This window comes from Marmota monax, unplaced genomic scaffold (assembly GCF_021218885.2).
Source record: "Marmota monax isolate L192 unplaced genomic scaffold, Marmota_monax_Labrador192_F-V1.1 WCK01_AAM20220418_F8-fsc00063, whole genome shotgun sequence".
Lineage (NCBI taxonomy): Eukaryota > Metazoa > Chordata > Mammalia > Rodentia > Sciuridae > Marmota > Marmota monax.
The window spans coordinates 7,695,142-7,718,652 of NW_026693726.1; the positions used below are offsets into that span (position 1 = coordinate 7,695,142).

Genomic DNA, 23,511 nt, shown 5'->3' on the forward strand with positions numbered 1-23,511 from the left:
TTTTACATCTAAATTCCTTCATTCCTTAGCATCATGAAAAAGTATTCTCTCCAAACTACTATAGTGAAATGTATTTCTAGGATGCTATAGTTCTTACAGTGTTTGTCTCTGAAAGGTTTGGAAAAGTGATGAAATTAAAATATGCTAAGATACCTGACTTATTTAGATGACCTAACCAGAACATTATTATTTGGGATAAAGTCAACATCATGGAAATATTCTTTTTATAAACCTTCCTTCATTAAATTTTTGCCCTGTAATTTCTCTTTGAATATTCCTTTTTTCCTTTTAGTATTGCTACTGTCACCTGGAAAGTGAGCTGTGACTTTTTTTTAATATTAGAAATATTGATTGCAAATAATAATATGTATTTTAGAAATAACAAATTTAGTTATAATCCACTAAATTGATTTCATGGCTTAACTGGTTATGTTTACTATTTTAAAAACATGCTGGAGGACCTCGGTGATCCTGACAAACTGATATTCTCAAATTTTGAGAGAGGTCCAGTGGTATAACGGAAAAATATGATTTAGAATTTAAAAGGTCGAGTCTGAATTTTAACTCTACCTTTTTTATTTATATTAAATTGTCAACAAATTGTTCAATTAGCTTTTTTTTCTTTGATTGCTTGTCTTTGTAAACATTAATGAAAAGAGAATAGAAATACTTTAGATTTCTCACAGTTGATTTATTTTACCATGTATATATCATGGATGAGATTTTTCATTGAATATGAATTCGATTATTGCCAGATTTGTTTTCTGTAAGCCATAGAATAAGGTATATTTTACATTGCAACCCAGAGTTCAGATATGTGTACAAAGTTAAATATATATATTTATACTATAAATAAATATAAGTATATATTTATATTTCTAAATAGTACTTCTAACCTTGTGGGGTAAAGTCAAATACTTGCATTTTGTCATAGTCCTTTTTAAGTACTAGTTATAATCTACTAAGTTGATTTCATGACTTAACTGGTTACCCTGCATGTTTTAAAAACATGCTGAAGGACCTCACTGATTCCAACAAACTGACATTCTCAGATTTTGAGAGGTAGATGTAGTTCAGTTTCTTTGTCCTGATTCTACTATTAAAAATAGTGGGAGACAACCCCATGAGTTGGGAGGAACAAAAAGAACAGGGATGCTATTTTGGCCATATTTTGTTATCTTACTTTCTCTTAGCTTCAATATCTCTAGAAGTTACTCTCTGAGAAAATTAGTAAATGATCCTTTTTATTTTCTAATTGTTAAAGATTTACATTATTAAACTTTGTATTTATACAAATATTGCACTTAAAGATAAACCAGGTCTTCCAACAACTCTACTTCAACTTTACAAACTAAAATTGACTTTTCTTTTTTTCTTTTTTTTAAATATTTTTATTAGTTGTTGATGGATCTTTATTTATTTATATGTGGTGCTGAGAATCGAACTCAGTGCCTCACACATGCTAGGCAAGAGCTCTACGACTGAGCCACAACCCCAGCCACTAAAATTGACTTTTCTTATTGATAGATGTATTAATTATGCCAGATTTAACAGAGTCAAACTAGAAGACAGTAACTACCCAGAATTTTGAACATGCAAGTTTAATATAAAGAATCTATTAAGCAAGGGATTAGAGTAATGGGTAGAATTGGCTAAAGGTTGGAGAGAACTCTAAAGAATATAGTAATAACAGATGGTGGAGGGACTGGCTACTATCTCTGAGACAGGCATAGCATGGAAGAAAGGAATCCAGGCATCCAGACTTCATTGAGGGGGCATGGCTGTGTCCACTAGATGGCACAGAAGTTTACTGAGGGACTGAGATGGGCTCAGATGAGCTTCCACCTGCATTCTAGGGGAAATGGTGCTGTGCCTGGAAACTCCAGCAGAGGCAGCTGAGGGAGTGATGGGGACAATTGGCCATAGAGAGGTGCCAAGTGCTGCTGCCTTCTGCTGGATCTCAATTGTGCCTCCTTCAAGGGATGTTCCAATCTCACTAGCAAGATAGTGAGAGTGGATTTGGATCTCTGAAGCAGTCAATTGAGAAATGGCACACTGATATACTCACGAGAACTAACCTCGTCAAATGAAAATTACACTTAAAGGACAGATGATATCAGAGATGCAATTCTAATTTAGCACAGTCATATTTTCTTTCTATAGCATATTATTCAACCTGAAAGATCTATTGAATCAAATGTTTTTTGAGAAGTTGATTTTTTTTTTTTTTAATGTAGACTAGAGCTGGGTGTGGTGGCACATGCCTGTTATCGCAGTGGCTTAGGAGACTGAGGCAGGAGGATCATAAGTTCAAAGTGATCCTCTGCAACTAAATGAGTCCCTAAGCAACTTAGTGAGACCCTAACTCAAAATAAAAATGGGATGGGGATGTGGCTTAATGGTTGAGTGCCCTTGTGTTCAGTCCTGGTACACATACTCATATATATATACATACACTAGAATTGTTATATAGAAAAGAAAAGTCTAGATTTTGTGGTATCTTTGGTGAACATGAGCTACATTACTTTAATATTCACTGACTATTTGCTTTCTAAGCCAGTCATCTTTACAAAGTAGTTTTTTAACTATGGAAAAAATGAAATGTCACTGTTGCTAAGGAAGGAAGCTAGGTGTATAAACTGACAATAAAAGTACATGTGTAAGTGCTTAATGAAGTATGAATAGAGTGATATGACTTTAGTAGATAAAGTGTTAGTCTATATACAAAAAATGCAGGCTTGTTATCACTTTATTCTTTTTATGCTCGCTCTCATTTCTCACAATAGTTGACAAATAAGGTAGGTGATTTGTTTACCATTCTACACACAAATGGGGCCTAGAGAGCTGAAACAGCTTTTTCTGTCAATGGTCATACACGTGATTCAAATCTATCCATTAAATATTTGTCATCTCTTAAGTTGGTGGTATACTTTGAAGTACAGAAGGTAAAACCAAATGTAAAACACGGACTAGATACTCCGGTGAAGGATTTTTGGGAAGTTAAGATATGTCCTTATCCTTAAGGATTAAAATCTGACAGTGCTGATAGAATATGAAAAGGGTTCTAAGTGAGGAACTGGAGAAAAAAAACAAAACCTTGCCATTTCATGTGGTTGGGAATGCCTTTCCTCCTTAGAAAGCTATAGAGTAAGATGGCATTTGAGTTAGTTCTTGGAAAATGGATAGGATATGGGAATGTGGCTCAATGGTAGAGTGTGCAACAAGCTCAAGACACTAGGTTCGATCCTTAGCACCAAAAATCAAAAACAAAAGTAAAAAATGAGACAGAGAAGAGAAAAACAGAGAGTAAACAAGTACAGATGGTTAAAAAATAAAATAGGAAAAAACAGACACTGGTCAGACAGTTATTGGAAATAAGGCTGGAAAGATGAATCCACTAAACATGTTGTAGGTATATGTTGTTATAGGTTAAGGTAGAGTTTGAATTTCATTCTTTAGATGGTATAATGCATTGACTAGAATTATGCTTAATGATTGGCATACATTCTGAGTAATGTATCACTAGGCAATGTTATGTGGACATTGTAAAGAACTTCACAAACCTAGATGGTACAGCCAGTTGCTCCTAGGGTGCAAACCTGTAGGAAGTTCTAACACAATGCTAAGCATTTTATGTCACTAAACATATCTAACCAGAAAAAGTGCAGTAAAAGTATGATATAAAAAAATAAATGGTACTTGTAGGACTGGGTGTGGTCTAGGTAAGTGGTGAGTAAATGTAAAAGCCTAGGACATTACATTATTGTACACTTTATAAACACTCTACATTTCGTCTATCAATCTATAAATAAATATAGATTTGTTAAAAAAAATCTTCAATGATATATTAATCTTAGCTTACTGTTTTACTTTATAAACTTTAATTTCTTAAACCCTTTAAACTTTTTTGGTAATAACACTTGTCTTAAAACACCAAAACATTGTACAGCTGTGTAGAAAATATTTTTCTTTATCCTTACTCCATAAGCTTTCTTCTATATAAATGTAAGACATTATATTTGTTAAAATATAAGACACATGCATATATATCAGTCTATGCTTTCACATGGTCTGAATTGTTAGTATTTCTATCTTTCACCTCTACCTCTTGTCCCACTGGGAGTTCTTTAGGGGCAATAACAGCCATAGAGCAGTCATATCCTTTGATTAAAAATTATTTCTTCTGAAATTCTTTCTGAAGGGCCTGTCTAAGGCTATTTTACATTAGCTTTTTAAAAAATAAATAGAACAAGTTTACTCTAAAATAGTGATAAAAAGTATAGCAAATACATAAACTAGTAACATAACTGTTGAATGTTATGTACTATACATTGAAGTTTGTTTATACCATCATTATCACAAATCACATTGAGTGATTGATTCATTGCACTGTGCCATTTTTTTATGGTAGCTGTGGTGTTATGACAGCTACAGTGTCACAATAGGAATTTTTTTAACTGTTATAATTTTATGGGACCATCATCCTATATGCAGTCTGTCACTGATTGACACATCATTATATGGCACATGACTGTATATTCATATTGTAATATAGCAGCAGAGATAGATATTGACAGTAACCCATCCTTTCTCATATATTCCTCATCTACAGTCAAATGTAAGATAGATTAGAAAGATGGAGTATAGTTATGATAGTGGTCAAGATGAGAGGTAGTTATGGTAGTGAAAATGAAAACCAGGATACAGGTAAGAATTGGAATTAACACTGAAGGATGTTATAGAGTGTGAAAAAGAATTAAAGATAAAGGTAAATTGTTTTAATCAGCTTTTTTGCTGCTGTGACTAAAAGATCTGACCAGAACAATTGTAGAGGAGGAAAAGTTTATTTAGGATCTCACAGATTCAGAGGTTTCGATCTATAGACAGCCATAGAGTACTTCACAAATCTAGATGGTGACAGCTGGCTCTGTTCTTCAGGGCTCGAAGTGAGACAGAACATCATGGCAGAGTGTAGCAGAGGAATGCAGCTCACAGAGCAAGAGATACTTGCCAGATACAAAATATATACCCCAAAGGGACTCCCCCAACATTCACCTCCTCCAGCCACACTCTCCCCATCAAGGGATTAATTTACTGATTGGGTTAAGGCTCTCATAACCCAGTCATTTCTCCTCTGAACCTTGCATTGTCTCACACATGAGCTTTTGGAGGACACCTCAAATCCAAACCATAACAGTAATTTTTAGATACTTTTCTAAAGAGTATAAACCTCAAATACAGGCTTTTTTCATTTATTTTTTAATAAAATAATACATACACATCATAATGAAACAGTATGAAAGGACTGAAGATTAGATATGGAGATAAAACATGACATCATAACAAAGAACAATAAGTCAGGAGAAGTACAAAGGTTAAAACTTTGAGGAAATCAACTCCCCCAGTGTAGGCTGCACATGGTAACTTCCTTCCAAAGAGTATTGCATGGGATGGGGGTTGTTCCTTATAGTAGAGAAATTTGATATACTACCTCAGCCAAGTGATGAAGGTAAACTTCAGTGATCAGTCAGTTGATGTCTGTACCATTGTATGATGTGATAAAATGGCACTCTATTCCTGTGGTCTTCCTCCCAAACACCCACAACCCCATGAATAAAAAAATAAAACAAATGCCAGCACAGGATTATGCTACAGAATACAAAGGAGTACTCTTTAAAACTGTCATAGTCATCAAGGACAAGGAAAGTCTAAGAAACTGCACATGTAAGAGGAACCTAAGGAAACATGACAACCAAATATAATATGGTATCCTGGGTAGGATTTTGAAGATAAAAGCTAAGGAAAAGAAAATTGGAACTTTGAATAATTAAAGGCAAAACAATTCCATAGAGTATAGGAGATGAAACAAGCTATCAGGTCTTCTCCCATGATTGTATTTCCATTGCGGATTCTCAGTAAAGAGTTGCTGAATACATAGTGTTCTTGCAGCTCTGTATAAACCTACTTTTTAGGTCAGTTTTCTCCTTCAGGGAGGCCTGATTATTCATATGTTGGACAGGGTACAGGTCTAGATTTAAATTCCTAGAGTCCTTGCCACACCCAGAGTGAGCAAGTAATCACAGAAAAGTGTCAGTGTTGCTTCTTCTCCAGCTTTGACAGTAAATATTATGTTTTATCACTGAAACCAGACAATTAGTTATTTTCTATACTCAGCCAGAAAAATCTTCATATTTACAAATTAGAAGAACACCTAACTCATTTTGTGAAAGGGAGTATATATTATTGGAAGTTTCCTAGTGAATATAGCAGTTGAGTTACATATTAAAGAGGAGTAGCCATTAGCTAAGTGGACAACTCCTCTCTGGGTATTGGAGAAAAAACATTAAATATGTGCAAAGGCCCATTGTATAAGAAATATTAGTATAAGGGAACATGGATTTTTCAACTGAGGTTATCTGCTTTACTTTGATCACATCCAGGAAAGTGTTTTAATATTGGGGGTATTTTAATACTATAAAGAAAGAGAAATAGTAGATGATATGCATCAGGGAGAGGAGGGTCAGTTTTCCGTATCATCTTATTTCCTTTTTTAATTGATTCTGTAGCAGCTCATCCAGCCTTATCAGCATACTTGTTTCTATACTTTCCAGTTCCTAGGGGAAAGAGTCTTAGATTCTTCAAGCTACCTTTCCCTTCACATTGGAAAGTGTCTTGGGAGTTTTCTTTATTTAGTTCCTAAAACATAATACACATACATATTCTGGGTTTGTTTTTGCTTTGTACGTGGCAGGAGAGAGGGTACTAAGGTCAAACCCAGGGTCTTGCACATGCCGGACAAGTGTAGTTACATCCCCAGCCCATCACATTCAATATCTTTTGAATAACTATCTTTTCCCTTCCCTTCCAGCTTTCACTGACAGGTTTCTCAAGTAAATAAAGGCTCCGTATCCCTGTTTCCTTTTCCTTCCATCACTCACTATTTTTTGTATTTGTGTCATGTTACTGATTGTAGAAGGAATTATTATGGACAGAATCATCAGGACTGGAACACCAACAGTGTAAAAGTTTTTAAGGAGACAGAAGTAAATGTAAGATGACTATTAGTGTATTGGTTTCCTAGGGATATTGAAACAAATTATCACAAATCTAGTGTTAACATTACAATTTGTTCTCTTACTATGCTGGAATCCAAAAGTCTGAAATTAGGTCACCAGGGCTTGCTCTCTCTGAAGACTCCAGGGAGAATCCTTTCCAGCTTCCAGTGGTTTCAGAGGTCCTTGTTGGGCAGCATAACTCTAATGTACGTCTCTGTCTTCACATGGCTTTCTTCCATATCTCCATCTCTTTACTCTAAGGATTCCTGTCATTGTTAGGCTCCACTTAAATCCAGGATAAGTTTATCCTGAGATCCTTAATTATTTTTGCAAATATTCTTTTTTTCAGATAAGATCACATTACGGATTCTGGGGTTAAGATTTTGACATATCTCTTCTGGGAGCATATTATTCAACTGACTACAATCAGCCATCAGAGCAGTAGATAGTTAAAATAAATGAAGGCAAGTGCTCATTTAAAAGTGTGAGGATGATATTATGTTCAACTAACAGCATGAAGTCAAATCTGATGTTGTTCTTTTTAAAAGGAAAGCAGGAGTTATGGATATTCAATTAAATTTTAAAAATATATACTTAAAATTTTTTGACACTGGGTCAGGTGAGTTTGGTTAGAGATTTTGCTTTTTTTAGCTATGTTCAGCTTGAATTCTCACTTTAATATTTATTAAATTTTTAAATTTTCAAACTACTTTCACATTTTATCATTTGAACCTTACATTCTTTGATATAGAAATTCTGTTATCTTTTTCTTGGTTTATAGGTGTGGTAATGGAGCTGAGTTTCTATAACTAATTTGACTGAGGTCACAGGTTATGAAATAATCTAAATAGGTTTAAGCCCTGACATAGCAACTATAAAGTCTGTCTTTGTAACCTATCATGCTGAGTGTGTTAATTTTCTATTTTCAAAGGTTAGACTTTGTTTTTTCATGTTTCTCTCTTTAATATTAGCACAAAGAAGAATAAATTTGTTTGCAAAATAAACTCTAATATTTAAATTATATTTACCACATCTCTTTATGATCTGTGTTTTAAGTTTTCTCAATTCTTTGGTATGAATTTAAAAATGAGAGTTCTTCAGTGGATTATCGTAAATCCCTGAGATAGGTTGTTCCTTCACAGTATTTTTGTTTCCCTTCCCTCCTCTCTTTTTTTCTTCCTTCCCTCTTTTATCAGGATGAATGGTGTATAAATTTTTTCTTAAGCAGTTAGCAATTAGCCCTCATACTTTTCACATATTTTACATGAAAGCTGTTTGGCTTCAGTTTGTAGAAATAAGGCCATCACTTTGACTTTTAGGAATCTTGAAATTGATGGAAGTTATTTTAGGACAAGGAAAATAAATTTTATTAGAATACTTAGCATTTACTCCAGTGTTCTTGTGGGGAAGGATTTGTTGCCTAAAAAATCACTGGTGAGCTTACTGCTTAGATCTTTGGATCCCACCAAAGACCGACTAAATCTCTGGAGTGGGCTTTAGGAATCTGGATTTTTAATATGCATATAATTGTTAGACACTCACTTGATATTTAGGTACTCAGCCAACTCTCTGTGGAGAGACAGCGACTGAATAAAAGGAAATAAAAGGAAAAGTAAAGGTGACTTCATGGTAGAAACTTTAACCTCCCACTGTTATTAGCTTATTAATTGAAGAGAGGAAATGACATCCATGATACCCACACAAGACCTTAAAACTTGTTTTTTACACAACTGGGGTTTTTTATGTAAATTTTTTTATTTGTATATGACGGCAGAATGCATTATAGTTCTTAATACATTTATAGAACACAATTTTTCATGTCTCTGGTGTATACATAGTATATTCACACCAATTCGTGTCTTCATACATGTACTTTGGATAGTAATGATCATCACATTCCACCATCATTAATTACCCCATGCCCCCTCCCTTCCCCTCCAACTCCTCTATCCTATCTAGAGTTCGTCTGTTCCTCCCATGCTCCCGCTCCCTATCCCATTAAACAAATATTTTATGAATACTTGCAGAAGGGGTCATTCTGGGTACTTTGGAGGATGAAAAATAAGATACAGATCTTGCCTTCAAGAAGCTTTGTTTATAAATTAGATAAAAACAGGCTTTTGGATATGCTTGGTGTCACACACAACTGTAATCCCAGCTACTTAGAATGGAAGCCTGAGGCAGGAGGATCACAAGTTTGAGGCCAACCTTAGCCAGGGAAGTTAGTGTGTTTTAAGTATGGGAAACTTGAGCATATGTATTCTGAGGAAAAGATATGTATGTATTCTGAGGAAAGGATTTGATAAAGAGGTAAATAATAAAGATGCAAGAAAATGTTGATAGATTTCACAAACTGGCAGAAAGGGATGAAATCTAGTTTTGAATAGTAAAGGGATACATCTGAAGGATGTACGGAAAGGATAGATTACCTGGGCATCTAGAGAAAGCTTGGGGTAAAGAAGTGAAAAGTTAAAAAAAAAAAAATCCATGTTGGATTTTTCTTTTTAATTTAAATGGAATAATAATACAAGTAAATTTTTAGGTAGTTCTTTCTACGTGTTCTAAGTGCTGCATATGTTAACTGATTTAATTCTTAGAACTTTGTGATATATTGTTCTTAATCTCCTTTTAAGAATGATACAGGGGCTGGGATTGTAGCTCAGTGGTAGAGCACTCGCCGCCTCCATGTGAGTTACTGGGTTTGATCCTCAGCTCCACATAAATAAATAAAATAAAGGTATTCTGTCCATTTTTACAACTAAATGTATTAAAAAAAAAGAATGATACAGTCAGTAAATGGATGGAACTGGAGAATATCATGCTATGTGAAATAAGTCAGTCCCCAAAAACCAAAGGCTGATTGTTCTCTTTGTTCTGTAATCCAAAAACAAGGGAGAGTTAAGAGAGGGAGAATAGGAGTTCACTGAATTAGACAAAGGAAAATGAAGGGAAGGGAGAGAGGAGAGCAATAGGAAGGACAAAGACTTAATCCAACATAACTTTTCTATCCCTGTATTTGAATACAGGACCAGGGTAACTCCTCATCATGTAAAACTACAAGAATAGGATCCTAGGGGCTGGGGATGTGGCTCAAGCGGTAGCGCGCTCGCCTGGCATGCGTGCGGCCCGGGTTCGATCTTTAGCACCACATACAAACAAAGATGTTGTGTCAGCCGAGAACTAAAAAATAAATATTAAAAAATTCTCTCTCTCTCTCTCTCCCCCACTCTTTCTTTAAAAAAAAAAAAAGGATAGGATCCTAATTAGAATAAGTTATGCTCTATGTATGCATAATATGCCAAAATACATTCTACTATTGTGTATATCTAAAAATAAAAATTAAATTTTTAAAAAAAGAAGAAGAATGATACAACCGGTCAGCAGTGGTGTATTCCTATAACCCCAGCACCTTAGGAACCTGAGGCAGGAGGATTACAACTTCAAGGTCAGCCTCAGTAACTTAGCAGGACTCCCTCAAAATAAAAAATAAAAGGATCTGGGAATATAGTTCAGTAGTAAAGCCCTCCTGGGTTCAATCCCCAGTACCAAAAAGAAAAAGAAACACAACAAAGGCCTACTAGTTTATCCAAGGTCACCCAGGTAGTGCTTCTTAACTAGTACTGTACTGATGGTTCCATCAGAATCTCTGGAGGGATGAGTCCTGAGCATCAGTTTGAGGTTTTTCTGGTGAAGACTCAGAACTAGAAAGTGATTTGCAATGGGAACTACTTCACATGAATTGCTAGGGGAAGGCATCTATGATGGTGAAAAGCCAATCGTGGAAATCTGTCTGCAGGGAGAGGGTGTACAAAAGCCTTGAATGTTCTGGGTATAGAACGTGATATGAGCCAACACTCCCATCACATGCCAAATTTAGTCTTAATCAGAGATCCAAGCATAAATATTTTTTAAAAGGAAGAAAAAGAAAACTAGGATAGTTGCTTTTTCTTTAATTTTTCATTCTGTGTAGAAAAAATGACTAGCAGAAATGCAAAAATAACCATTTAAAAGAGATTACTAGGGCTGGAGATGAAGCTAAGTGGTTGAGTATTTGTTTAGCATATGCAGACCCTACATTCCCAGCATTAGAAAAATGAATGAATGAGTGACAAAAGGAATTCTTTCTGGGAGGTTTTTGTAAAGATTTAAATCCAGACTTTTTCTTCAATTTAAAAAGAAAGAGTTTTGAAATTTGTCAACCTTAACTGAAAACATTTTGTTCTCTTCTTGATTCTGTATGCCTTGCCTTTTTGCCAATTCTTCTCATCCTTTAATTTTTTTATGCTGACAAGTCTTAAATTTTTGTCTGTATCCTGAACACCCTTCCTGAAATGAAGATTCGTAGCCAGTTGTCTACTCACATTTGCACTTGGATGTCTAATTGATTATAGCACTGAGAATTAAGATGAGAGAAGGGTATTCATAAAGATATTTCAGAGAGAATCCATGAGATAGATTGGTGAACCTTTTGAGGGAGATAATGAAGAGGAGGAATTAAGATGATTCTGCATTTCCTGTTAGTATGATACATTAGCACCCAATTCTGGAAATTAGGAAATATGGAGAACTTGCATTTTGTTCTGTTGTCTTGGATAAGTTGAACCTAGTATTGGTTGGGAAGAACCAGTAGGAAGGATGGTAGGGAAAAGAATGAATTAGGTTTGGAAAGTGTGTGTTTCAGGCCTGAAGGAATTAAAGTGGAAATGTTCTATAATAAATTGGAAATAACTGGAATAACATTAAGATGGTGGCAGTAGAGCTGAGGTTGTGGCTCAGTGGTAGAGCACTTGCCTAGCATATGTGAGGTTCAATTCTCAGCACCCCATATAAACAAATAAATAAAGGCCCATTGACAGTTAAAAAAATATTTTTAAAAAAGATGGTGGCAGTGGAGATGGATTTAATTTATAAAAGTAGATTGAGGCTTCAGGACTAGATTGTTCCTCTTAGTCTAAAAAGGGTGGGGTAGAGTGAGAGGTGTAAACAAAGGTGAAGTATAGAAAACCCTCAGTATTTAATACAAGATTGCATAAAAGAAGAGAATTAGTTGTTACAGAATAAAGACATTCAAGGAGATAATTATAGCCTAACAAAGCCAGAGGAGCTCATTCTCAAGGAGGCTTTAGATTGATAAATTTCATAGATTTGGTTATGGGTACAAGTAGTAGATCCTATTTATGGGTCAGATGTGTTGAAGACTAAGAAAAAATGCTGGCTATTTGACTTAGCAATTTGGAAGGGCATTGGTGAGTGTGACCATACACCCCTGTTTGTTAACAAGTTTACACAGAAATAATAAATACTGAATAAAGTAAGCTATCTCTGTAACCAACCCTATTAAATAGTCTATAGATTTGTAAATAAGAACATTTGAGAATCACTATAATGACACTGTATAAATATTCTCTATATTGAAAAATAAATGATTGTCTAAGGAAGGAATATGGAGTCTTGAAAGTGTAGAAGCAACAAATATGCATTTTCTATATTTAACTGGCACTTAGAGTAAAAGTGGACTTATTAGAGTGGTATGTATTTTATTGTAAAGTAGGAAAGGTTTTTCAGAAAGGTTTTCAGAAAGGTTTTTCTGTCACTTGAGGTCCCTCCATAAAACCTGTGATTTCTAAGTACAATTTTTTATACCATATGGAAAAATTAAGATTATTTCCTATAGTCGTAGATTTTATGCATAGAACAAATTCCTTTTGTATACTTGGTAACAGTCTTTTAACTTAGAAAAATTGGTCTTCAATCCTGTACCTGAAGACTATTGAAAAGAGTTAAAAATCAGATAAAATGATGAGTTTGACTGGACTTTTTGTAATATAAGAAAGAGAAGACAACTCTCTCAAACAAGGTCACATGTTTGAAAATTCCAATATTTTTTCAGTTAACTAGAATACTAAAATATTCATAAAACTTAACAGTCATAATTTACAGAAGGTGTCTTTGATTTGTTGCTGGATATTTTGGCAATCTTAATAGTGTTTGACATTAAAAGCAGTCATTGAGCAAAATTATGAAATGCCTTCACTGTGCCATAGGGTAAAGGCAACAAATGACAAGATATTCTCAGTCCCTTTTCTCATTGAATTCATAATCTAGAAGAAGTTGAACAGTCTAGTTTAAGTGACACTTCTTCAGAAATACCTTCTCGATCTATTTAGTTTAAGTCTTTTTCACTACTCTTCCTAATGTCACCTCATTCTTTCTTTCAAGTTGCAATCATTATAATTATTTCAGATTATAATTCATCTATATATTTGGGCATATATTTGGGTTCATTCTGTGTAATTGCTCCACCTGTGCTAGACTGTTAATTCCATATGTAGGAATTATGTCAGTTTTCTTCACTACTATATCTTCAAGTCCCTAATTCAGTGCATACTAAGCATTCAATAAAGACTTTGAATGATGACTGCCTTTTGTGTTTGGTAGAAGTGCAGGATGCTGTGACAGGCTTAGTCTAGTGTGAGGATGAGGAAATGTTTCTTAAAGAATCTGAAAATAGGACTGGGGCTGGGGCTCAACAGTAGGGCACTTGCCTGGCATATGTGAGGCCCTGGGTTAGATTCTCAGCACCTCATATAAATAAATAAAGGTCTATCAACAACTAAAAACTTACTTTAAAAATATTTTTTAAAAAAAGAATCAAAGTAAGTAGGAAGAAGATGTGAGTTCAATATCTAATTTTTTTAAAGGACAAGTGGGATGAATATAGAAAATTTGAATTTGGGAATGTAGAAGTTATTCATAACTTTAATGAAGGTGTAGTGGAATGAAGGAATGCAATTCAGATTACAATTGGTCATGAAATGAATTAGCAAGAAATCAGAACAAACATTTTCTTAGAAAAGTAGTTCTCAAATACTTACTGCTGGCTTGTTTGTTTAGGCATATGATAAACTAATATAAGAAATTGGTGTACTTTAAATATTTTCACTGATGCACACATACACAAAAAAGTAAATGAAAACTCTACTGAGTGGTACTGTGGTAGAGGCTACTAGGAGGGGCTTGTTGTCTTCTGGAAGTTCAGCTACCATATCTTTCTTTCATATTGAAATGTTGAATAAGTTAAAAAAGCTGAAAAGGGCCAGGCATGGTGGCCCACGCCTGTAATCCCAGCAGCTCAGGAAGCGGAGACAGGAGGATCAGTTCAAAGCCAGCCTCAAGAAAAGTGAGGCACTAAGCAACTCAGTGAGACCCTATCTCTAAATAAAATAAATAGGGCTAGGGATGTGGCTCAGTGGTTGAATGTCCATGGGTTCAACCCCTGATACACACACACACACACACACACACCAAAAAAAAAAAAAAAAGAAAGAAAAAGAAAAGAAAGAGCAAAAATGGTATTTGAGAAATAATGGCAGATTGTTTACTGCATCCAGAAACCCTTGCTACCACTTTCTATGTGCTTTTGTAAAGTGTTTCTCAATTTCTGTGAATTTTGTCTGTTAACTATTTTTTTAATTTCCAGGTGTTGGTAAATCATGCTTATTGCTACAGTTCACAGACAAGAGGTTTCAGCCGGTGCATGACCTCACTATTGGTAAGTTTTATAAAAGAGATAAGCATTAAAAGTTTAAAATAGTTTAATATGTAAGAGGATCCATTCTATTAGTGATGATTCCAAAAGCAGTGAAAAACTAGATTTCTTTCTTTTTTTTGGTACCAGGAATTGAACCCAGGAGTACTTAACCACTGAGTGGCATCCCCAGGTCTTTTTATGTTTTATTTAGAGACAAGAGTCTCCTTAAATTGCTTAGGGCCTGACTAAGTTGCTGAGTTTGGCTTTGAACTTGAGATCCTCCTGCCATGGCCTCCCAAGTTGCTGGGATTACAGACATGTGCCACTGCTCCCAGCTAAAACTAGGTTTCTTGTGCAGTTTATTTTCCATCACTTTTTTAGAAATATGAGAAGTAAAAATCAGTATTACCCAACTTTGTACAAACAACGCAGAAGACATTGATTTCAGTTGTATTTAATAATTAAACAATTGAGGGACAACATAGCATCATGGTAGGAGTAGAAACTGTGAATCCATTTGCTGGATTGCCACTGTTTGGTTAAACCTCTTCACTGCTCCATTTCTTACTTTGTCTTTCAGAACAGTGAAAAATCATAGCCATATCAATCCCACAAAGTTATTGTGAGCATTAAGTAAATAATAAGTATAGAGCATTGGAACAGTGCCTGGCTACATGGTGAATACTGTAGACTTGCCTATAATTGTTAGCCAAGAGAAACTGCCATCAAGCAATTATGACTAGTAAATGAAATCATTACTAGTAAGAAACAGTTAGTAAATATTATCTGTTATTATTTAAAATAGTGATACTATTCATTTTTATTAATATACAATGCTATAAAAGGGGTGAAATCCTCAAAATTTTAGGTTATCATACCATTTTAGGATTCTTATTTGTTCGAAAGAATATGCTGAAAACCAAGGAATCTAGCTGACTATTCTACAGCTATAGCCCATTTAACTACTAGGAATTAGTTAAATATGAAGAAAAAGTGTAATTGGGAATCTAGTTACTCATTAATAACTGATTGCTTAGTGAATCTTCAGTCACTGCTCATTTTCTATGAATTTTAAGTTACCATTTATAGCGTACTAATTTTCATGTCCTACACATTTTCAAAATACCAAAGATAGAACTTATTGATCAGTGTTATGGTTTGGATATGAGATGTCCCTCAAAAGCTCACGCATGAGACAATGCAAGAAAGTTCAGAGGAGAAGATTGGGTTGTGAAAGTCTTAATCCAGTCAACAAATTAATCTTTTGATAGGGATTAACTGAGTGTTAATTGAAGTGGTAGGATGTGTTTGGAGGAGGTAGGCTTTGGGAGTCCTGGCTTTGGAGTATATATTTGTATCTGGGAAGTGGAGAACTCTCTTTCTGCTTCCTGATCAAAATGCGAGCTGCTTCCCTCTGCCACACTCTTCTGCCGTGATGTTCTGCTTCACCTTGAGCCCCAAGGAATGGAGCCCACCTTCTGTGGACTAAGACCTCTGAAACCTTGAGCCCTCAAGTAAATTTTTCCTCCTTTCCAGTTGTTCTGACCAGGTCTTCTAGTCACAGCAGTGAAATAGCTGACTAAAATAATCAGATTATTAGATCAGTGAATAGTTTCAACCAAGTCATATGCAGTTGGTAGATACATTGATATTTTTACTAGCAACTCCTGTTAATAAGAATATTATCCATAATCTATATTAAATTTGATATTTTCCAAGTATATACAATGATGATGGGTAAAATAGGTAGTACTATTTAATACTGGCCTTATGATTTTATTAGCTTTTGTGAGCTTATTTTTGTATAGGATCTATTCTTTGTTCAATAGGTTTTAAACATTGGTAGCTAATTTTAGGAACGCCCCAGTCCTAAGACAATTAATCAGATTTTTTTGTTGTTATTGTTTTTTAAAATTAGAACACTAAATAAATGTGTTCTTTCTTTTCATTGAATCTTACACATAAGTTTCTAAGCTGTTTTGGCACACCCGATGGAGAGAATGGATCTGAGCATGCTGTCAGAAATTGGCGTAGGCTATACTTGTAAGAGAGATGAGGGAGCAGATCAAAGAAAGTTGTTTGGAAAACTGTAACTCATGTAACTGCCAGCTGGCTTCACTCTAGATTTACTGATGGCAGACACTGGGAAGTAGTAGGCTAAAAGAAAAGAGAAGCCAAGGATCTTTTTCTACTTTTCTCTCAGCCTAGGTTGACTATATGTTCTCCATTAACTCGATCTCTAGCCCCTCCCTGCTTGGCAAGCCCTCAGGTAGTCAGTCTGGCTCCTGCACTTTGATAACCCTAATTTCTCCCTGCATCCTCTCAGCCTAGGGACAGTAGCAGCTTCTTGTTAGGGCAGGAATCAGTGGGTTTATTCCCTTTCTCTTTGGGGTGTTTTTTTTGTTTGTTTTGTTTGTTTGTTTTTTGCTCTTCCTTTACTATAACCAACCCCTACATTAAATTCTCTCAGTATTTAAATACTTAAGTGTGGTTGCTGTTTTTCTGGTTGGACCCTGACCTATATACTTTTCGCCACCTCTCTAACTCTTCAAATTATTTGTAAATATTAGTATCCACCTAACTCAGCTAAAGCCAAAAGGAGAATTTATTATTTTTAATATTTAAATGTCCTACAGAAACGAAGGAGGGAAGCAGCCTAGAACCAGAGTTTATAGCTCTTAAAGAGGAGACATAAGAAATTTTGTCTTTTTCACATTCTTCTGTTATTTTCTCATGCCTGCTTCATTTTTCTTTCTTCCTATTAACCAATGTGTTTGGTTTCCCAGTCTCCATGGTGGGAAAGAGTTATCAGTAGCTTTGAAGTTCATATCCCATTCAGGAGAGCACAGATTGTTTTAAACTCATTTCCAAGTTCCCTGTGGAAGAGAGTTCATTGCTTCAATTGGTTCCTTGTTTTGTCATCTCTGTCCTAGGGTCCACAGTCACTTTGTACAACCTGGTTACCAAATTGGTAGTAATGAGTACAAGTTTCGATGAATAGTCATAACTAACACTGTAATTCCATGATATCTAGCTATCCTAGCTAGTCATCGTGTCCTTAACTTCTGTCTACTGTAATGATCAATTCTGTACTTAAAAGCCTCATACCTAAGCTCTTGATTCTTCTGCCTTCTCACTCTCTCTCCTACTTAATACATAAAAAATAGTAAGTCCAATCAAACCTTAGTTGCTAGCTCTTCCCCGTTTTCTTAGTACATGCCATTGACATGTCTGCTTATTGAAGTTTTTTGTTTGTTTGTTTGTTTTTCTGGTGCTAGGGATTGAACCCAGGACCATGTGCATGTGAGGCAAGCATTCTACCAACGGAGTTATATCCCCAGCTCTTGAAGTTTTTTTCTAAGCAAATTTACATATGCCAAACTATAGTCCCCATTTATAGGAAATGAGACTAGTATATCCATGCTTGTGAGGAATTATTGTTGATTGGAAAGGAAGAAATATAAAAAATGCTGGAAAATAGCTAAATTAGAGTAATTGTGTAGGCTCTGAGTTTCAGCATGAGCCCAACACCAACTTGAGTGGTAAATAGTGGTGTCCATAGTAGGTCATGCTTTAGAACTTCTTTGTTTATGATCAGAATCATTCCTCCTCCAAAGACAAAGTAAATCTTACAGGGGATGGATATAGGTAGTCCTATCTTTTACTTGGTATATGTGTAGGGAAACTACATCCAGTGGACTTTTCATGAAGTAGATCATATTTTTTCTTAGAAACTGTTAGAGGTCATGGTACAGCTGGCTCTAGCAAGAGTATTATTTTAAAAATGTTAGACACCATCAACACCTCTTTTAAACTAGAATTTTATTTCAGGTCCTATAAAGTGAATGTAAAGTGACTCAGAATTTAAGATGTTTCGGGGCTGGGGTTGTAGCTCAGTAGTAGAGTGCTTGCCTAGCATGTGAGAATATTTGAGGTAGTGATACTTTCTTTAAAATCCATAAATTTCTGTGAAGCAAACAACTATAATAGAGTTTGCAATTCATTGTTGATGTTGATAATTATGCTTTTCCCACTGAAGACTGTTTTATAAAGTCAAGGCTGACCGTTCTTCTCAGTCTGTCTTTCTGCCATTACAGCTTATGTAGTTACATATAGTAAACTCAGTGTATTCAGTTACAGTCAGTCAGTCAGTCAGTCAAGCTGAATGCGGGCCAGCAGAAGCAGTGAGTATTGTTAATTACTGTTTCTGCTTGTACACATACCCTCCTTAATATTTTTGGAAACCTCTGTCATGGCAATTTTTATTTTTTCAGACATAAAAATATCAGGTCATTAGTACATAATTTCAAAAGGAATGTAGGAATGTTTGCTAAGATAGGCATAAACAGTATCTTGACTGCTGCATACTTGCCTTTGCCTGAGAAATAGATGATGAAAAATTTAAGGTTACGTCATGACAAAGAAAGTGTTGAATGATGGAAAAGAGGAGATAAAAGATCATGAAATACTGTAAAATACTCTTTATTCTTTCACTATCTCGGTGAAAATCATAAGATATAAATCAAAGAAGTTTACAAATAACTTCATGTACACAATAACATTGAAAGTCCAGACTAGAGCTCTGAACCAGCTGCATCAATATCATATGGGAGCTTGTTTAAAACTCTGCTGAGGGTTTGGGGACATAGTTCAGCAATGGGGCACTTGCCTAGCACACAGTCCCTAGGACCCACCCACACCTCTCAAGAAAGCAAAAACCAAATAAGCAAAGTTAAAAGAATCTGCTGAATCATAATCCACGTTTTAACAGGATCTCTAAGTGATTCATATGAACATTAAAGTTTGAGAAGCACTGAAGCAATGACTTCACTACTAATCATGCAGCTAGAAAAACATTCTATATCATCTGCCTTATACCCACATATGATCACACACCCACACATATCCTGACTTCTTTGTTCCTTTTTCTTCCTCTCTTCCAGTGAATTATTTTTTTATTTTTATTTTTTTGGTACCACGGATTGAGCCCAGGAGTGCTTACTCACTACACCGTATCCCTAACCCTTTTTAAATTTTATTTAGATATAGGGTCTCATTTAATTGCATAGGGTCTCACGAAGTTGCAGAGGCTGGGTTTGAACTTTAGATCCTCCTGCCTCAGCCTCCCAAGCTGCTGGGATTGTAGGCGTGTGCCACTGTGCCTGGCTTCCTCCAATGATTTGCTTTTATACTACCTTAGCCATATACTCTCATAGTCACAATTAAGACATTGTCATTACCAATATTAGGAACCAGTTCAGAATTTCACTTCAGTACTCTGGTTATCTGACTTTCTCTCTTCTGATTATCTGACATTCTTCCAGCTCGCTCTCTTTAGTTCCTGAAGCTGACATTTTTTAATTCCATAAATCTGTAATCTGTTGATCCTACCATCTTTTCACTCTAACCCTTCTTCTTACTTCCCAGCTTATCAAACTTTAATCCTAACCGCTATGTCATTAAAATAATATCTGCCTATCTCTCAATCCTCTTGCTTGTTTTCTGTGGCTAACCTATAGGTTTACTCCAACTTCTATTTCATGTCTGTATGATACAACTGTATATGACTGGGAAAAAAACTGATGACCATGCTAACTAGTCTCAATTTAATGTCTTGGACACTAACTTCAAGTGAGCCTTAGTATTGCCTGACAACTGCACTTTATTTCTAATCCATTCTCTCTCTGCTTTCCTGTAGAAATATATTGAATCTTCTTGCTCTTTAAACATGTAGCACCTTTCTTGTTTTTACTTTTAGTTGTTAATCTTGGTTTCTGTTTCACTCAGAAAGTTAGAGATAGGTTGGAAGAACTTTTTCACAGGTTCCAATCACCATGTCAACCATTTACTGTCATTGAGCCAATAAAGTCAGCCTTCCCCCTGCTACTGTGGAAGAATTCTTAAGCTCTGTTCTTTTTTCTCCAGACATTCTTAATTTTTTCCTTTTTGATGGTTATTTTGTAGGATTCTATTTTCTTTTCCAGCTTTCAATTTTCTTCTTTCATTTTAGCAAAATTCCTCAGAAAGAATAATCCCCATTTTCTGTCTTCAATTTCTCTGCACCCATTTCTTCAACATCTCCTCTCTTAGATGTCTGGTAAGCCTCTTAGACTTGATTTGTCCCAAATTGCTCTTCCTACCCATGTACTAAAGTACCCATATCTCTCTCTCCACTCTTGCCTCTATTACAGCTTTAATGTTTGTGAATCATAAAGGCAACAAATGTTTATTTTTTCAGTTTTTTTTTATTTTTTAGTGCAGCTGATCATTTTTTTTGTATGTTTAAGAACAATTTCTTTGTACTGTCTTTGAATTATCTGTTATATTTTTGTCACTTTTACTATTAGCCTTTTTATCCTTCGTTAAATTTTTTAGCTAATATTTATATCTTTTAGTTGTATTTTTATAATTTTTGACAAAATCTCTAGAATAATTTCAAGTTCAGGACATCTATAATATTTTTTTCATAGTAATTTTAATTCCTTTAGTGTTTTTACCATTAAATATGGTATTTGCTGTTTTGTTTTCCATAGGAAACAAAGGACATTACTTTTTATATCAAGCTTTTCTTTGTTTCTAGAATTAGGAAAAATCAAGCCATCTTTCCAGAAGCCTACATTTTGAACCTCCACAATGTCTAAATAATAATGAGGCCTAGGGGCCAATATATTTCCATGCCAGTCTGACAAAAGCTGGGACTGCCTGTTTGCTTGATAACACTTCTCTCTGATTTGGCATTATCACCTTGTACCCCAGCATCCTGGAGGTTTGGGCCTTGACATTACAAGGAGGCCCACGTGATCATGTCTAGCCTCACCTGGAGAAAGAAGCCACATTCTACCTCTGCACATCTCTAACCTTCACAGTTACTTGGCTCTGACAGGTCCCCTTTCTCATCAAAGCTGTCATTCATTATTAAGTGGGATGTAATTTTAGAAATTCTGTTGTATAATATGAAATAATAATAACAATAACTCATGTTCTGCATACTTACTGTGTGTTGGACACTGTTCTGTTTGCTATATAGTAACCTTTTTAACCTGGACAGAAAAAAATTCATGAGGTTGGTATCGTGAATACCTTTTTACAGGTAAGGAAACTAAGAGGCAGAAAGGGTTTAATAACTTTCCCATGATCATTCAACTAGTAGGTATCGATTATGAGTAATTATCAGTAAATGGTCTAATTATTGTATAAGGATGATAATGATTTAGAGACAATGAGAAAAAGTATTTTACTTAAGAGCATTTTGTTCTAGAAAGTTGGATCCTATACCTATTTTAAAAAATAAGCCGCACTCCCTGACAATGTCATGTAAATGAGGTCTTGACTTTGACTCAACAGATAATTTCTCTGTCAGCCAAATTGGCTATTAATTGAAAATGGAAAAGAGTCTCAGTGGCATACAGGTAATAGTTTAGCTCATAAAAAAGATAAAGAAATCTTTCTAAATGGGATTCTCAAGCATGTATACCTTTAAATGGGGGGAAAAGACACATTTTTTAACAATCCAGTTAAGAAATAAGGTTTTTGCTTTTTATATTTGTTTCTGAGACTTTGAGCATACATTAGATTTTAGTACTTTCTTTTGCCACATAGAATGTAAGGGTGAGACCTATACAGGACCCAGTTTGAGAAGGTAAGTGGGAATGGGTTATGTTTCTGATGCTGAAACCAAAGCCTGTTTCTGTTGCATTCAATAGGAAAACAAAAGTCATGGTTTCAGTAATTAATGCTTGTGTTTTGTAGTTTCCTACCACCACTTCGTATCTTATGCCTAAATAATATAGTAGCCTTTTATCTGGTCTCTGCGTCTTGTTATTTTTGTTTCCTTCTTTGTCCTCATCCTATTGAGAAATGAAATTAAAATATCAGTCATATTATGACACTTCCCTGCTTTAGAGATATTCTTGATTTTCTTATGACAAGTTTAGAGGCAAAATCTTTGTTTAAAGACTTAAAGCTTCACCAACCTCTATCTACCTACTTTGAATAAAGAGAGAAATATACCTAGGCTTAGTGTAAGGGAATATATCAGAATGTCTGAAGTTGCATGTAGATTCTACAGGAAGGTGGAGATTTGGAATTAGGAATGGCAGTAACAAAGCCTCTCAAAGGCCAGGAAGTAGAAGCTGCAACATCAGTCCTGCCGCAGGAGCAGTCTTGTTAGCCTTTCCTCTGCTGAAATGGAATAGTCACCAATCAGTCTTATTATTTTTATCCCTGTCCTCCATATGTCAGTTCCACAGAGGTAGCATCTGCTTGCCCCTGTTGCCTTGCATGCATACCCTTGGTATCAGGAGCATTTGTGTGTTTGTTTCTAATTCATAATTGTTTTTTGGTCAAATCTGACATTGTATATTGAATTGAAAAAGTCTTAAATCCCAGTGAATAATGTAGTTGTTTTTTGGTTATGGTTGAAAGCCAGCTTACTCATACAGTGGGGAAAAAAACATATAATTTCTTTCTAATCTGTGAATACAAACATAGCTTTATGAAAAAGCTTCCACTATGTCAAATATCTTGTTGATGTGTAGAATTTAGTGCTTTAGTACATTCCTTTTAAATACGGGCTATTTTAAAAAACATGTATGCCATAATTAGCCCCCTATTTCTTCCCTTAAGTACTTTAATTTTCATGTCATTTGACGGGGTGATTTTGTGGATGTCACTTCCTGGTGGCACAGAACTTGGGTTGAGAGGATTTTACACACATACATACACAAACACACTCTCTCCCTCTCTCTCTCTCTCTCTCTCTCTCTCTCTCTCTCTCTCTCTCTGTGTCTCTCTCTTTTATATATATATACACATGTGTGTGTGTATTGAACTATGCATGTACATGTGTAAATGGTTTTCTGGCATAATTTTGTACTTTTTTATTTTTAATACTAGTATATCATGATTCCTAAGTCCCTTTTTTCT

The 23,511-nt window shown here is 35.1% G+C and overlaps 1 protein-coding gene across 2 annotated transcripts in view; it reads left to right on the top strand.

Annotated features, from left to right (window-relative positions):
• Positions 1 to 23,511, top strand: part of Rab2a (RAB2A, member RAS oncogene family) — an 81,041-nt gene that overhangs the window by 16,409 nt on the left and 41,121 nt on the right. Inside the window, exon 2 of one of the 2 annotated variants that reach the window (XM_046460523.2) lies at positions 14,536 to 14,607. The exons of the other annotated variant lie outside the window; for it this stretch is intronic. Within the exon in view, the coding sequence (XP_046316479.1) occupies positions 14,536 to 14,607 (72 nt within the window). The remainder of the gene's footprint in view (positions 1 to 14,535; positions 14,608 to 23,511) is intronic. 2 annotated transcript variants of the gene reach the window in all.